Raw genomic sequence first — 17,860 nt, 5'->3', positions numbered from 1 at the left:
ATACCCCACCATCTCTTCTGTTTTTCAGTACTGCCTTTTTGAAAGCAAAATAAAGCTGATTTACAAAGCAGGTACTTAGCAAATCATAAAACGTGTGTGTGTGAATAAAATAGACACGAATGGTATTTGGAATGCTATTGCTGATAACAATAGCTAATGTTTATAGCACCCACTATATGTCAGAGATCGTTAGGCGCTTTACAAACATTTTCAATCCTCCCAAGATCCCTGTAGAAGTAGCTTTTATTATCGCACTTTACAGCTAAGGAAGGTTAGCCTTGGAGAGGTTGTGACTTGCTCAGGGTCACACAGTTAATAAGGTGTGAATCCAGGATCCCAGTCACGATGATGATGTACTCAGTGAGGGATGAGGCAGTTAGGGTGGCAGCTGTCAATAGGCCTCATGAACTGCATTCTTGAAACCCTGGCCTTAGTGTTCAGTTATTTCTGAAGGCAGGGTGTGGAAAAGAGATTCCAGGTCTTAGGAGGAAGGCCCTCCGCATTATTTCCCTCTTCCAAGTATAGGAATGATTCTTCTCAAGGCTTTGATAACTAACTGATGGGAAAAGCCTCCAAGATATTTGGAATATTCCTTTTAGCCACTTTCTTTTTAGCTTCTCTTCCTGTATCTCTCTGAGTCGCTTGCTTTTCATTGGTTATGTATTTCTTTGCAGAGATATTCACCTCTAATACCATTCCCCCTTTTCTTTCCAGCTGAGAGTAAATTCTGTTTATAAATGTTATTTGTTTGATATCACTCTTCTGATTAAATGCATTTGCCACAATTCTAATTATTTTCATAGTTAATTCTGCTTAGGACATGCAGTATATATAAGTTTTTCTTAAGGGAGAATATACTGTATTTTCATTCTCAATTTGGATTCTAATATCCTGAAAAAATAATACTTAGTGACATAATACCGTCTTCTTTAGAAACTGCATTTTGGCTTCTTAAATGAATGAAGCAGGCTTCCCAAATGCTCGCTTGAATTTTCTCTCTTTACTAATCTGAGAACATTGACCACTAAAGGCAAATTAAAGCTAGAGGATTCTCTGAAGTCCTATTCTAGATGGTCGCTTCCAAATAATTTGATTCTTTTTTTTCATTGAAGTGTAGTTGACACATAATATTAGTTTCAGGTGTACAACATAGTGATTCAGCATTTAAATACATTATGAATTGATCACCATTGTGAGTGTAGTAACCATCTGCCACAATACAGTTATTACAGTATTATTGACTTATTCCTTTTGCTGTGCATTACATCCCCATGACTAACTTATTTTATAACTGGACATTTGTACCTCTTAATCCCCTTCACCTATTTCATCCAGCTACCCCACTGCCCTCCCCTCTGACAACCACCAGTTTGTCCTTTGTATCTGTGAGTCTTTTTCTGTTTTGTTTATTCGTTTTGTTTTTTAGATTCCATATGTAGGTGAAATCATATGGTATTTTTCTGTCTGACTTATTTCACGTAACATAATACCCTCCCAGGTCTATCCATGTTGTCGCAAATAGCGAGATTTCGTTATTTTTTATGGCTGAGTAATACTCCATTGCGTTTATCTATATATCATCTTTTTCCATTCATCAGTTGATGGACACTTAGGTTGCCTCCATATCTGGGCTATTTTTACTAAAGCTGCAGTGAACATGGGGGTGCATGTATCTTTCCTAACTGGTGTTTTCATTGTCTTCAGATAAACACCAAGGAGTAGAATTGCTGGATCCTATGGTAGTTCTCTTTTTAATTTTTTGAGGAATCCATACTGTTTTCCATAGTGGCTGCACCAACTTACATTCCCATCAACAGTGCACGAGGGCTCCCTTTTTTCCACATCGTCGCCAACACTCGTTAACTGTCTTTTTGGTAATAGCTATTCCGACAGGTGTGAGATGATATTGTGGTTTCGATTCTCATTTTCCTGATGATTAGCGGTGTTGAGCATCTCTTCATGTATCTGTTGGCCATCGGTATGGCTTCCTTGGAAAATGTTTATTCAGGTCATCTGCCTATTTTTTAATCAGATTGTTTTTGGTTTTGATATTGAGTTGTGTGAGGTCTTTATATATTTTCGATATTAACCCTTTATCAGATACATCATTTGCAATATCTTCTCCCATTTAGGAGGTTGGCTTTTCGTTTTGTTGAGGGTTTCCTTTGCTGTACAAATGCTTTTTAATTTGATATAGGCCCATTTGTTTATTTTTGCTTTTGTTGCCTTTGTCTCAGGAAAATATTTTGAAGCCAAATCTGGTAGGTTGTATAAATATATATCTATATCACTCATGTATTTTGCGAGTTCATCTCAATGAGTTTATGGATCATTCTTAGGTATTCGAACCATTTGGTTTTAAATTCTTGCTCATAAACTGTGGATTCCTTTATTTTTGGGTAGCTTCCAAATACTCCTTATCATCACCTAAATACCTTGATACAATATTACAAGGTTTAGTCAAGCAATAATAAAAAATAAAAATAACTTAGAAGAAAATGGTAACTGACCTATATGTTAGGATCCTTTTAGCTTCTTTGAACTTTTTACCCTTTCACTGTCAAATCTAATACCATATCCAGTCAGTCCCTCCATTTCCCAGGCTACTTAATTCTTTTGAGTCTTGTCCTGCTCTCTAGAGGGTCTGCCCTTATTAAAGAATAAGGGATTAATATGATGTGAACAATTTGAACCTTTGATGATGCTTTTAGCTGTGTTGTCCTATGGCTTAATAAATATGACTCCTGATTTCATACTCCCTCAGGAATTAAGTAAGAACAGATAATCTACTCATGTTTTTTTTAATAGGGTGTGATCCATCCAGCTTACAAAAGCCTGTGTAATACATAATTACTGGTAAGGCTTGTCATTTAAAAAAGAAATGATAAAGGTATGCTGGGAATTGGAAAATAAGGGCTGTTGGACTGACTCTCCGATCTGGATTTGGGTCTCAATTCCACAGCTTCCTAACTGTGAGACCCCGTGCAGGTTTCATAACTTCTCTAAGCTTTAGTTTGCTCGCAGAATTGAGGGTGAGAGTACCTGCCTCGTAGGGTAGCTGGAGGGTTGAAGGAGGTGATGGGTGTAAAGCACTCAGCACAGTGCCTGGTGTATTAGGCTTCTGCTGAGTGCCACGTGCCGTTTGTAGGCTCTGGGGATACAGCAGTGAACAAGACCGGGCAGCTTCCACCAGGGTGCTGACGTTCTACTGGGAGTCTCTCTGGCCTTTGCAAATTTACAAATCCATTTTCTTTGACAGAAGGGTTTGGATGGATGTTACGTAATTTAGCTTGTCCTGCAAAATAGAATGTAAAACCATAGCATGAAATGTGGTGAGAACAACAATGTAGTATTCTGTACCTGGAAAGACAGTGTGTAAGGGTAAAAGGGAATGTTGTCCTCCACATCCTGTACGCTTTCTTATTCTGTGCGTTTTGTCATAAAAGTGGTCATATGTTTGAAAAGTATTTATTGAATTCTCTTGAACTTCCACTAGAGGGTAGTCTAATCCTATTCCTATACTGAAGTCTAAAATGTCAAGGGCTTTTCTGAGTTATCTCTATTGCTTAGTTTATTTTGTATGACCTACTTAAAAAGACTGTTACCTTTGTCTAGAACAGATGATTCTGTTAATTCTTAGATAACAAAGTGCTGTAAGAGAATGACAGACTTATACTGAGCTTGCATCTTTCTTTTGATCTGACCTGTTTTGCTTTCTCTGTACGGAGTTTGAGAGTGCATCTAGCAGAGAGACTGTCCGTTTTTAGGGTTTCATGAAATACGTTATCTTATTGTCCAGGTTACGTTCTGAGATTAGACCCTTCAAGAGACTCATTAGCTCTCTTTTGACACCTTTTAGTATATACTACACAGATCTCATTTGTTCCATGATGGCTTTTAATGCATTTCTTAAAGTTCCTTATTATCATACCATCATTACCTTATTACACAAAGAGTAATGAAAGTATTTGTTGAAGACTCTTGTGGTCCTTTAGTACCCAGCCTCTGTGACCTGTGGGTTTACAGTCAAAGATTTCTTTGTTCCTTGAGGCTAATTATTTTTGCTAGAATATACTCATTTAAGTGTGAAATTACGAACTTTAACGTGCTGTTCCATTCTTCTGTCAGTGGTTACACTACAGATAATATGTATTCGAAACAAATGGCACAAAGGAAAATTCCAAACAGAATGGCTCTTCCTCTGGGATGGTCTCCTCCCAAAGATTTGTGACGTTCTTTCCTGCACAGCTGTCAGGCTCTCCCAAATGGCTTTTCCCAATAAAATTCCACCCATCTTTTCCGCTGATCACTAAATGAGACATATGCTGTTGTTATAGGGAGCAAAATGGTGAGGCTGGAATTTCTTATAAAAAGGTACATTTGTGTCCACGGAGGCCTGCTGGTGTTTTATGTACGTGCATTCTAAGTCTGGTTACCAGATTGACTCATGTCTGCAACTCGTTTCCTAACAGGAGATGAGCAGGGTGTGATGGGGAGATTAAATTTCTGCCCGTTTAAATTCAATATAAAATATTCAGAATACATACCATATATATGCTTATAATTATTATTTAAAGGTTTTTAAAAAGTTTTTAATATAAAAAGGGAAGAAGATTTATGTTCATCAATACAAATCTTCTGTATTTTATTACTGACTTCAAGCCTGTTAAGAGTTAAAATGGAAAAGTTCCATTGCTTCTTCTGCTTTAACTCACTGGTAATGGGGCCTGATTTGATACACTAATAACAAAGTACCATCTTGTTTAATGTTTTCAACGTTCTCCGCCCATGTTTAACTTAACTTGTTTACAAAATTTAGGGTAACCTTCTAATATTTAAATTAGATGAACATGAATCATAGATTTGCTTTCTTGGTTATTATTTTATGTTTTAGAGTAATAGAATCATTCTGTCTCCAGAAATCCTTTTTAATTGAATTCAGCAGACTAGGTATTAGGGGATACAAAGATGCAAAGATATAGTCTTTACGCTTAAGACATTCACAGATGCCTGAGAGAGGTAAGAGTACACAACTTGTGGTAGAATGTCAGAGTATAAGTCCTGGGCAGGGCTCATAGGTCTGTGGAAGCACAGAAGAGGGGAGAGAGCCCTGCAGGCTGGAAGGAGGGCGGGCTCTGACTTGAACCTGCCAGGGAGATGCAGGGCAGGGAGGCAAGCGGAGACCTCTCAGGAGAGGCAGAGGCAAGGGGGCAGGAACACACAGGACCCTCCTCGGAGTGGTGAGCAGTCCTGAAGGAGAGTGGTAGTGAGGTTGGAAAAGTAGGCTGTGGCCAGGGAGTGAGGGTCCCTGGCCACAACTTTTAAAGGGGAGAACGTAAATACAAGTTTGGCAGCAGCCATAAAGCGACCACTGACTCTCCCGAGCATTTTAAATCTCGGTTTGCCATTCAGCACGGGAACATGACGCTGTTGGCCTACATATCAAAGCCTCACTGTTATCCAGACCCCTCTATGCTAAGGATAACATGTGTGATGCTAAAGGAACCAAGTAGCTTAAAGCTGAATGGATTCCATATTAAATGTAATTATTCTAGTTCTTATCACTTATCAAAGTGAAATAGCCTTTAAATAATCCTATTAGCTATTAGAATGAGCTGAACGTTGCTTCTTCAGGGCCAGTGACACCAGCTCCCAGGCTGAGGCTGCTCGTCATTTTTCCATTTAATATAATAACAAAAAATAATCTAAATAGCAACTAACATAATAGCATCATTTTGCCTGTTTCCCGCCACATAAACTCCTTATGTACCATTTATGACATTATTAAAATCTTAGATATAATTTTTCATTGATTAAAACTTAGATTTTGCACACTGTTTCTGGTTAGGCTTTCCATAGTCACATATATTAGCTGTTGTATGTTACCCCTGAAGATAGATTCCAAACCGTCATGAACTGCATTATCAGTCTTTTCCAGACTTGCCATGATCTACAGTGATAGATCAGTATGATAAAAATCATTACCTAAAATGTCTTTGAAGAGGAATGCTAAACTACTTGTCATCACATTTTAACTTTTCAGTAAAATTTTATTTTCCCCCCAAATCCATGTCTTTAAGCCCTAGACTCTACCAAATAGAGGCGGGAGTTTTTAGAAGCATAGATATTTAGTAGAGTTAAAATTTAGGATATTAGAAAATGTGAACGCTTCTGGATTTAACAGATCTCCAGATCAAACAGATCAATTAAAAACGGACAAAATATGTATCTTAATAAACCTAAAACTGCAAGTTGAAATTTAGGGAATTTGCGCCTAATGTAGGTGATACAGAAGCTAGTTTAGAAAGTCACGTGACAATCGCGTGGCTAAGGGAAGGGATTAGACACACCGTCCTTGTAGCTTAGCTATCCGAATGAAACCAAGGCTGGAAACCTGCACAGCCAGCTTGCTCCTTCCTCGAGGCCCCTTCCTCCGGACGGCTGTGACTCCCAGACGCGGGGGTCATATTTCTTGCTGAGTCTCGCTCTCCCTCATCTCCGTTAGATGCCTCTCCTTTGAGTTGTCACAGCACCTCAAGCCAAGCTCTGTCAGGCAGTGTTGTCACTGAAATATGCCTGCCCTCTACTTGAAGCTCTTTGAGCGCAAGGGCTATCTTTTTCATCTTTGTACCCCGGTGTCTGGCCCATGTGGTGAGTATTCGGTAAATGGCCCTGATGCTGTTTGAGTTCTAAAATCTTTGACCTCTGAAGCTTTTCTGTTGTCTGAGAAAACAACCAGTCCTCACCCCTATAACTATGAAGTCTTGGTTTACTTACGCATCTATCAACTGGAAATCATTTTATGTAAGAGGGACTCAGTTTTGATTCCTGACTGCTCTTCACTAGCTAGGTGACCTTGGGCAGAGCTCTGAAATAATTTCTGCAGGCTTTGGCTTGAATCTTTTAAATGAAGGATTTGACGTAGATTATCTCCATGTTCCAATGAAGCTGCAAAGCTCTGTGGCCTAGAGGCAGAGTTGAGCTGTTGAAAGACCAGTGGACAGTGAGAACTGCTTCCTGAGTGTTTGTACATCTGTGCAGTGCCTTGGAGGTTTCTATATATCATGTGCAAGGCAGAACAAATGCTAAAGTAACTAGGAATCTCAGATATTAAATTGTGTCCGGCATAACGTGTTAATTATACTTTGCTATATTCGCATATGAAAATCGACTCTTCGTGTGTGGTATATGAGATCATTAGGATATCATACATTAGATTAATCAGGATACTCTGTTTCCTCATCCTGGTTAATAAAGTATTTTTTTAATTGAAGTATAGTTGATTTACGATGTGTTGATAAAGTATTTAAAGTATTCTGGAAAGTTCTGTCTTAAAAATGTTCGAGATAGAAAAATATACTCAAAAAAGATAATTTGAAGTATGTTTTAATGTTAGTGCATTTTATTTTGCTTCAAGAAAGTTTAATAAAAATATTAGATAAATACAGAACAATCTCAACAGTTCAGACTTTTAACTTTTGGACACTTTTTCTTTTCTCCATGATCAAGGATTCTGATTTTTGACGTTTGTTTCTTCTTTTGACCTTCTGTACTTTCAGCTCATTTAGAGGCTAGTTTTGAGGAGGTAGAAAACCACCTGCTGAATCTGGAGGATTTATGTGGACAGTGTGAATTAGAAAGATACAAACATATGCAGTCCCAACACCTGGAAAATTACAAGAAAAATAAGAGGTGAGTTTGAAAAATTGACCATGATATTCATTTTCAGTCTGAAAGTTTTCCACAGTACTTTACATGCTACTCTTTATAAGTTTGGACTGATAAAAGACAAAGGTGTCAGGTAAATCTATTTAATAAGCTTTCCAAAACTTTTTTTTTTTTTTTTTTTTTGGTACCACTATCTGTTGCTGTTTTATTGGAGATGAGTTCTGGAAAGCTAAGGCTGGGATAGATGGTGGAGGGGAGAAGTGCAATGGGCAGAGCTTCCCAATCAAGTAGAACCCCCGACCTCATTTTCTCCAAGTGGCAGATCCTGCGCTGCTTTTTCCCCTTTTCTTCTCTTTTATTTGGAGCAGGAGGAAAAGGAACCTAAGCTCAGGCTATGGAAAGGGGCGCAGCTTTGTCACATGTTGTCTATGAGACCTTCAGCAAGTTATTGAATCTCTTAGCCTCAACATGTGTAGCTTGTAATGAAGATAATATTGTACCAGCTTCCTAGAGTTGTTGTGAGGGTTCAGTGAGATGGTCGTTATCAGATGCAGTGTGTGCTCTGTCAGTAGTAGTTATTACGGTGATAATTTTCATTAGACTAACCCGAACCGGAAATGGGTAATAAGATTTGGAACTATGAAATTTTATTTGTCATTCTTTTCTTCACTCTCACCCAGTGACTTAGATTTATTAGATATATAATTAGTACATTACAATTTATATGTTACAAAATGAAAATCAACTTCGTGTTTGGAAAACAGCCTCACCTTTAATTTGAGTAAAAGCCAAAGTGTACTGGACAAGTCTTAGCATGTTTCACATAATTGAAATATCATTTTAGAGGTGTTTAGAGGAATTGTGTAGTAGAAAGAGCACTGTCATTAGTCGGAAGACCCAAGTCCTGGCTTCTACTAATTCTTTGCTCTTGGGCAAGCTGTTCACTTTCCTTTATACTTTATCCTGTTGTTAAGCTTTTCTTGGCAAGCATTGGAAAGACTTCTTAAAAAATTACATAATTTTAGTAAATTTAGATAGGATAAGCAGATTTGTTGATAGCACCTGTTACTCTGAAATAATGTAGGAAAAAATAGTGTGCCAGTTGAGGATTACCAGCTTATAATCAGTAGCTTGAAATCTATAGGTAAAATAATGGTAAATTTTTCATGTTCTGATAGGCCAAATTTTAAAAAATTATAAAATTTATTTCTCAAGGACTGCATGAGATTAATGTAAGATGTCATAATAGGTTTTAAACCTAACAGTTTCGGTGAGAAATACCAAAGGTGGGAAATTTAAATTAACTAGTACTTTGATGGACCTTCCAAGACTTTGAAAAAAATTATATATGTAGATATTTTGTTAATGGTTACTCATAGCATCTTCATAAAATAAATATTTATTAATAAATGCCAAAGTATTTTGCATCTGATTGTCTAATGAGACATTAGACTTGTGACTTAGCTTGAAATCATATTTTTATCCTGAAATGATAAGTACTGATTTAATTCACAATTGTTAACAGTAATATGATTTGTTTTGGTTATTGTGAAAAGTCCTTGAAAACCTATGCTTGATTTCCTTCTCTGGCACTTCCTACCTATATGACCTTTTGCAAATGACCTATCTTTGGCTTTCTTATCTGTAAAATAGAGATAATGATATACTTTCCTGCAAGGTTATGGAAGATAAGGGAGAGTTTTGTTAAAAGGGCCAAATAAAAGCTGGTCCATTTAGCTTACAGAATCATTGGTGATTCTCAGTTCTAGTTAACTTGCCTTTCTAAATACAAATAGTGGAAATACTACGCAACATTGCTTAATTCTGTTTATCAATATAAACTGTAATCTTTCCGAAACTCTTTTTCCCAGTTTTGTTGAGATGTAAGTTATATGCAGCACTGTATAAGTTGAAGGTGTACGACATCATGACTTGACTTACATACATTGTAAATTGAGTACCACAGAAAGTTTAGTCAACATCCATCATCTCATTTAGATACAAGAAAAGGGTGGGGGGGATTTCCTTATGATGAGAACTCTTAGGATCTACTCTCTCTTTTTTTTTTTTTTTTTTTTTTTTTTTGCGGTACGCGGGCCTCTCACTGTTGCGGCCTCTCCCGTTGCGGAGCACAGGCTCTGGACGTGCAGGCTCAGCGGCCATGGCTCACGGGCCCAGCCGCTCCGCGACACGTGGGATCCTCCCAGACCGGGGCACGAACCCGCGTCCCCTGCATCGGCAGGCGGACTCCCAACCACTGCACCACCAGGGAAGCCCAGGATCTACTCTCTTAACAACTTTCATTTATACCACACAGCAGTGTTAACTGTCATCGTCATGTTGTACATTACATCCCTAGTACTTATTTATCTTCTAACTGGAAGTTTGTGCCTTTTGACCACTTTCATCCAGTTCACCTTCATCCCTTATCAGATTTATGATGGGCAGATATTTTTTCCCATTCCGTAGGTTGTCTTTTCATTTTGTTGGTCACTTCTTTCTCTGTGCGGAAGCTTTTTAGTTTGATGTCGTCCCGCTTGTTTATTTGTTATTTTTTGCTTGTGCTTTAGGTGTATCATATCCAAAAAATCATTGCCAAGACCCATAATGAGGAGCTTTTTTCCCCTGTTTTCTTCTAGAAATTTTATTGTTTTGAGTCTTATATTTAAGTCTTTAATCCATTTTGAGCTCATTTTTGTGAGTGGTGTAAGATAGGGGTCTTTACACCTGAACATTCGATTTTCCCAGCACCATTTCTCAAAGAGACTGTTTTTTCTCCATTCAGTATTCTTGGCTCCCTTGTCAAATATTAGTTGACTGTATATGCATCGTCTTCCTGAAATTCTTAACTTATTTTATTCAGGATATAAAAGGATGAACTATCTTCTTCAGAGAAACCTTTTGGAATCAATTTGTTTAGTTAATACACACAACACACACACATATATGGCTGATTAACAGTCATTTGTAGTGTAAATAATTTGAGTTGACAACACTGAGAATGAAGTAGTTTTATTCAGTCAAATGTAGATCAAAAAATATCTTTCCAATAATAAATTATGTAGAATATTTACTATTCAGAGATGTCTTACTTACAGTTTAAGCTTCTTACTTTTATTCAATCTAGAGGTTATCAAAACTGGGAATATTATGAAGGCTAGTGTCAATAAATGGAAAAAAATGAAAAAAATGGCATATTATTTAGAAATAATGGAGGTAAATACCAGAAGAAATCTCTAGAAGAGTTGAATGTAGCTTCTTGCGAAAAGCAGGACAGAAAGGTGGGGAGAGCTCAGCCGAGGAACTAATCTGCTTCATCATAAATCCTTGTGGGCACTATTTGACTTAAGGAATGTACATGTACTATTTTGATAAACATAAAAATTGAATTTAGAAATTTTTTATTAGCTACAACATTCCCTGAAGTGTTTTACAGGAACAGTGGACTGAGAAGATAGCCACTGGCATTCCATGATCAAATAAGTTCCAGAAACACTTTACCCTGTATTTGCCTCATGGAACTTTGTAGTACATGTCAGTTTATTAAGGGTTCTGAGAATTCCTATAGTAGAGAAATTTGACTCAGCATTTCACAACTTACTTGCTTATAGAACCAGTTCATCTCTAATACATATTAAAATTCTGTGACTTGATATTCTATATTACACCATTTGAAAAACTTTCAAAGACCCCAAATTAAACATTTTATTATGTGGTCCACAAGGGAAGAGTTTCTTAAAAATAAGCCTCTTTCCTCTTTAACAAGGGGCCCTACAAACTAATGATTTTTCTTTTCTTACTCTGAAGAAGATAATGTGTAATACAAAGGGTGTGTGTGTGTGTGTGTGTGTGTGTGTGTGTGTGTGTGTGTGTATTACAGTGTACCCACTCTGTAGCTTTCCAGAAAATCTGGATCAGACAACTAGATGGGGATGGGGAGAGTGGGAGAATGAAGGATAATTTCTCACACACCTCCAGTGCTAATCGTGTCTGCGATGGGCTCCGATGCACTTTCTCATTCTGCTCCCATCAGAGACTGGGGAGTGGGCAGGCAGCGATTGTTGGAGCTGGGGAGGAGATTGAGTTACATGAAATTATGTTACTGCTTAGGGGCCAGCATCAAGGCCAGGGTCTTCTTTTTTTTTTTTTTGACTGTTGCACTGGGATAAGTGGAATCCGTCCCAGATGTTGGTATCAGTGCATCTGTAGTTGAGAACGGATATACGATATTTTGTCATATATTTGATAGAAGTTCCCGGCACAGAATAAATTCCTGCCTCCTGTGAAAAGAGGGATGTGACCCATCCCAACAGTAATGTGGCTTACTATGGCAGATTCTCAGTGTGGGCAGAGGGAAACATAGAAATTTAGAACACTCCTAGGGGTGTATCTACCCTTGAAAAACATTTGAATAGACGGTTTAACCTAAGTATCTCTGCATTGAAAAAGGACATCCTACTTTAGCTGGTTATCTAATGAAAGTGACATATAAGCAACTGTATAATTGTAGGGAGAAGATACCCATAAATAGCTTTTCTAATAACTCTTCTGCATATAAAGTGATATTGCTATTACTGATAGCTTTTTTTTTTTTTTTTTTTTTTTGCGGTACGCGGGCCTCTCACTGTTGTGGCCTCTCCCGTTGCGGAGCACAGGCTCCGGACGCGCAGGCCCAGCGGCCATGGCTTACGGGCCCAGCCACTCCGCGGCATGTGGGATCTTCCCGGACCGGGGCACGAACCCGTATCCCCTGCATCGGCAGGCGGACTCTCAACCACTGTGCCACCAGGGAAGCCCTACTGATAGCTTTTATGGACAGGAATAGACACCGCCTTGATCAATAGTAAAACATGGTATAGTGCATGAAATATGGCTGTAGGCAGAGACAAGTACTGGTACCAGTAGTTAGGTTGTCATATGGTTCAGAAGATGAGTTAGCCATACAAGTGTAACTCCTAGATGCCTTGCATAGGTTTTCATAACCAATAGGAAATACATTTTTCATCAAGTGGGAAGCGTTAATATTGAATATATGAGCCAAAATAAAGAACCTAAGACCATTTACATCGTCTAGCTAGCAGTTAGAGAAGTGGACTTGAGATTCGGGAGTCAGCTAGCATTTGTAGTCATGGGTGTGGGGAGAAATAGATGATAAGTGTGTACATGATTTTATTTATTTTTAACTTATTTGTTTGGTTGTTTGGCTGTGCTGGGTCTTAGTTGCGGCACATGGGATCTAGTTCCCTGACCAGGGAGCGAACCTGGGCCCCCCCTGCATTGGGAGTGTGGAGTCCTAGCCGCTGGACTGCCAGGGAAGTCCCTGTACATGATTTTAAAAAAGGATAATTTCAGACAATTATACTGAAGAAAATAGAACAGAATAACGTTATAGAGGTGGGGAGGGTTGCTTCGCTGGGGTGAGCAGGGAAGGCCCTTCGTGGAGGACACGTGAGAGCTGAGACCTGAGTAAGGAGGCAGCCACACGGGGATGGGGGATGACACCCTTCCAAGCAGAGGAGCAACAGATACGTTTAGAAGAATGAAGAAGTAGAGCTAAAAAGAAGGTCAGCCTTCTAAATTTGTCATCTTTTCAGTACCAGCATAATATTCCTTAGAATTATTATTGAGATTCTTCCATAATAATATAGTTAAAGTTATATGTAAGTGATTTAATTAAAATATTTCTTACTTCCAGACTTTTGGATCCTTTGTTTTCCCGTTCAGTATGCAGCATACCATCAGAATTTCTCTGAAAATAGCTACATCTTGAAGAACAGTGTAATTTTAGTATTTCAACTTAATTATAAATGACTCATAATTTTAACACAGTCTTGCTTTGGACTTGAAATCTGCTTTGGGGCATACTAAACTCTAGAAGCATTTTTCACTGATTCATTTAGACTTTGAAACTTAATTGTCATCTCTTAGAAACTCTCTCCTGTGAGTGGGGGCACTGCTTCTGTTGATAAGATTCAGTGCCCAGGCATATTTTGAGAGAGTCATTATTCCTTTTGCTTTATGTATTACAGCTAATGCTAAGGAACTATGCTCTTCTTTGTGTTTTATTTTTATGTTAATGTGGGCTGTAGACAGTTTAGAAAATCTTTAAAGCATAACAGATTTATTTGAGATGTTATCTTTAGTAGTATTTGACCAGCTTATGTTCTAGAGAATAACCCACCAAACTCCTGAGCTTCAAGAACTGACTGTCCACTAGACAGGCTGTGGGCCACGGGTCTGAGCTGTTCTTCCATGTCAGAGTGTTGAGGATGGTGTGCCTGGGAGACTTGCCACAGGCCTGGCTTTGCTGAGAATAGAACAGAAGAAACCAGTGGCATTCTCCAAGGTGAACAACAGAGAAGGAGGTCCAACAGAGATAGGCAGAAAGGCAATAACTAACTTCCGAGGTTCTGCATGGAGATCCATTTGGGTGCTGAATGGAAAGTAGATCAGGAGAGCTTTCCTTCGGGCAGTGCTTTTACAGAAAGGATCCTCCCAAGCTGGAATAACAGGGACCAGACTTACTCTCCCACCTGATGCAGCCAAAAAACAGACAAAATAAAGGAAATAACACTTTGGAAGACATTGGGCAAAGAAGAGAAATGATCTCCTTGATCGATAGGAAACAGGTGGAACGAGCCCTGCGGTTTCCCCAGCATCCTGCCTTGAGCGTTTCCAGGCTAGGTGCAGGGAGGGGCCCAGGTAGAGCCTGGCAGACTCTCTGAACTGAAGAACAGCTGAGCGCCTGGGGACCCAAGGCAGCCAGAGTTCACAGGACACAGTACCAGGGAGAGAGGATACCGAAAATCTGCAGAAAGCTCCCCTGAATATTCAGCAGAGGACCGGTAATTCATGTGAGGAAACCACCTGAGGCAGGAGGAGATATCATCAAAAAGGGTCAGTTAGCAGTGCCCGGCACTCACATCCTCGCACTGTGCCTGAGCCCAGCGGCCAGACTGAAAAAGCTTAGAGTTCCTGGGGTACCAGGCAGAGCACTCAGGAGCATATCCTTCAGCAGGGGTACAGTTAGCCCTTGACCGAGCCCTGTTCCAGACCTGCTTAACTAAGCATAAAAGCAAACATCAGAAAGATCAAACTGTTTCCAAATAAATGAACTGTATCCCAGACAAAGCTGAGGAATATTTGTAGAAATACAAAAATAGCTAATAGCCAACGAGGTAGATCATTCTGACAGGTTGCTTGTGAATGGACAAGATGCATGGCGCACTGAAGTTAAAATATTGTTCTAGAGAAAGATCGTATACAGGTTGTGTCATATTGAGACGTTCATGGAGACCAAATCCATGATGCACTTTAAATATTTAACCTGTATTTTTCTTCTTAGTCTTTAGGTAACTAAGCCCATTGACAAATCAGTCCTCATGTACCTGACCTCTTGAAACTGTCCTTTTTTAACTTCTATAACACTCATATCCTAAATTTTCTTCTCTACTGTAGGTTAGTGTCTAGTTGCCATTGTAGATGCTTTAGTTCTGTTATTCTCTTGGGTTCTGTTCTTGGTTGTTGCCACCTCCCATTCTATGTATTAAAAAGATCTTGTTCTATAACACATGCCCCTCCACAGTACCTGTGTAAGGAGCAAATGACAGCAGGGACTTCTAAGATACAGTTTTGTGAAAATTACCTCAAGCAGGTAGGCCAGCTCTCCCCCAGTGCCACCTCATCCACTTTCTACCCTCTTGACCACAAACTCACCAAGTGCATAAGGGTACACATTTTCATGACTGTAGAATGCTAAGAAACAAAAGATTGGGTAATAGTGAATAGTAGCCGGTCTTTTGTGAAAGAGGTCTTGTAAGATCTTTCCTATGAACTTTCCTATCCATCAGCCATAACAAAGGGACACTCTTCTACTGTGTTCAATACAGAAAGTATTGCTGATCATACTTTTATTTTTTTTTTTTATTTTTATTTTTTTTTTTTTTTGCTGATCATACTTTTAAAACAATTTCCCCTAAACATTTTCAAATATGAAGAAAAATGTGAGAGTTGATTTTGCACTTCACATTTTGAATGTGGTATTTTGCCATAGAGAATCATTGTGTAAGGTTTTTATAATGGATTTGTCCTGGGGAAGCAGTTTAGTGTTTAGAGAAAGTGTGCTTCCATCTGTGAGATGATTGTGTTTATGGAGACATTTATCCAGTGGTTCCAATCTATTAAGTTTGCATCTGTGGGTCTGATTTAGTTGATTTCTATACGTATACAGATTTAATATACTTCTTGCAACACTCCATAGATTTATTTATTAATGTGATGCTTTTTTTTTTTTCTGCCCTCATAACTCAACCCCTGTAGAGAAAATGATTAAATAGCAGTTTCGCCCTTTGGAAATATTAGATTTTTGAGTCTGGTGTTATTTGGTGAATGTTTTAGTTTCAGGGTTAGTTATGCTAAATTTTGTGACGGCCTTTGCTGAATTGAGTAAAATTTAAAATATGGTAAAATCTAAAGGAAGGCATTTCAATTCTTTCTACTTATTGGATCTTCTGAAAATATTATTAAACTTTGAAAAAGAAGAGACTCAGATTTTTGAAACTGCAAGAGGCAAACACGTTGTTATCAGATGAGAGACTATGTGGTCAAACTTTTTTATAAAGAATAAAACCCTCCCTAGTCCTAGCAAAGGCTTCTTTGAAGAAGCAGCTATTCTTAGTCATCCTGCAGCCACCATACTTGATAATCATGACTTGCTGCAGAGTGTCTGTTGTGTCTGACTCTTTGCACATGTGTGATCAGGGCGGATGCGACATGATCTCTGCACTTAGGATCTCTGCAGTGTAATTGTAGAGATGATACCTGCATGGAGATCACTGCATTACAAGGCAGTGCACCAGGTGTTATAAAACTGATGGACCTGAGTGCTATAGGAGCTGAGGTAAGGGGAGATGGCCATTTGAGTGTGAAGGATATCTTCATGGAAAAGGTGAACTTGGATAAGAGTTTGGAGAGTAGCCAGAACTTAGAACTCCTGGTCACCTATGCTTTTTCATTTAGTTAGCTGCGAGTATGACATAATAATGATCAAGAGTGAAGCATCTGCCGTGTTTTCAATCAGTGTTACCTGTCGTCATCAGTTATACTTTCCCTCAAAACTCAGTTCAATCCTGGCTCCTCCAGGAAGCCTTTCCCGGCAACCCACAGTGTGTGAGTTGCTCCCTCCTCTGTATTCCTAGAAAATCCTCAGCATGGCTGGCATTATCAGAGCACTAATCTATGACATCAGTTTCTAACTGTTGCTTTACTTCTGTCTCTTCTCACTAAAGTTGCTTGAGGTTATGGAACGTGTATAACCCAACCTGAGCATTATTCCTACTGCTATTCCTAACATTATTCCTAGTGTCTAAGGCTCAGTACATTTTTTGTTGAATGAATGATCAAAGATTACATTCAGTATGAGAAAATGAATATTTATCCAAGGCACGATATTTATCATCATGACAGTAGTGACGATGGGGAGAAATGGATGGATTCAGGATATGTTTTGAGATAGAATTAATAGGATATATTGATGGATTAGATGTGGCGAAGGAGGGAGATGGGTAAACCAAAGCTTGAGGAACTTGGTAATGGCATGAGTTGAGATGAGAGAGACTGAAGGAAGAACAAGCTCTTTTTTTTTTAAATTTATTTACTTTATTTTTGGCTGCCATTGGGTCTTCGTTGCTGCGCACGGGCTTTCCCTAGTTGTGGCGAGCGGGGTCTACCCTTCATTGCGGTGTGCGGGCTTCTCATTGCGGTGGCTTCTCTTGTTGTGGAGCAGGGGCTCTAGGCGCACGGGCTTCAGTAGTTGTGGCACGCTGGCTCAGTAGTTGTGGCTCACAGACTCTAGAGCACAGGCTCAGTAGTTGTGGCGCATGGGCTTAGTTGCTCCGCGGCATGTGGGATCTTTCCAGACCAGGGCTCAAACCTGTGTCCCCTGCATTGGCAGATGGATTCTTAACCACTGTGCCACCAGAGAAGCCCGAACAGGCTCTTTTACAGGTATTGTTGGGAAGCCTGCTCCACTTTGAGCAGAGCTCTCAAATAGGCAGTTGCATTTGCGTCTGGAGCTCAAAGAAGAGATCAAGACAGGAAGTATAAATCAGGAAGTCAGTATGTGGATGGTATTTAAGGCTGCATAGCTGAATGAATTGCCTTGTGAGAGAATATAAGTTACACAGAGGGCCCA

The 17,860-nt window shown here is 39.1% G+C and overlaps 1 protein-coding gene across 1 annotated transcript in view; it reads left to right on the top strand.

Annotated features, from left to right (window-relative positions):
* The window catches only part of DTNBP1 (dystrobrevin binding protein 1), a 120,194-nt gene that overhangs the window by 31,431 nt on the left and 70,903 nt on the right, over positions 1-17,860 (top strand). The window contains exon 6 of the mRNA XM_019944977.3: positions 7,560-7,692. Within this exon, the coding sequence (XP_019800536.1) occupies positions 7,560-7,692 (133 nt within the window). The remainder of the gene's footprint in view (positions 1-7,559; positions 7,693-17,860) is intronic.

This window comes from Tursiops truncatus, chromosome 10 (genome assembly GCF_011762595.2).
Source record: "Tursiops truncatus isolate mTurTru1 chromosome 10, mTurTru1.mat.Y, whole genome shotgun sequence".
In the NCBI taxonomy this organism is placed as follows: domain Eukaryota; kingdom Metazoa; phylum Chordata; class Mammalia; order Artiodactyla; family Delphinidae; genus Tursiops; species Tursiops truncatus.
This window is presented reverse-complemented; position numbering and strand designations above follow the sequence as displayed.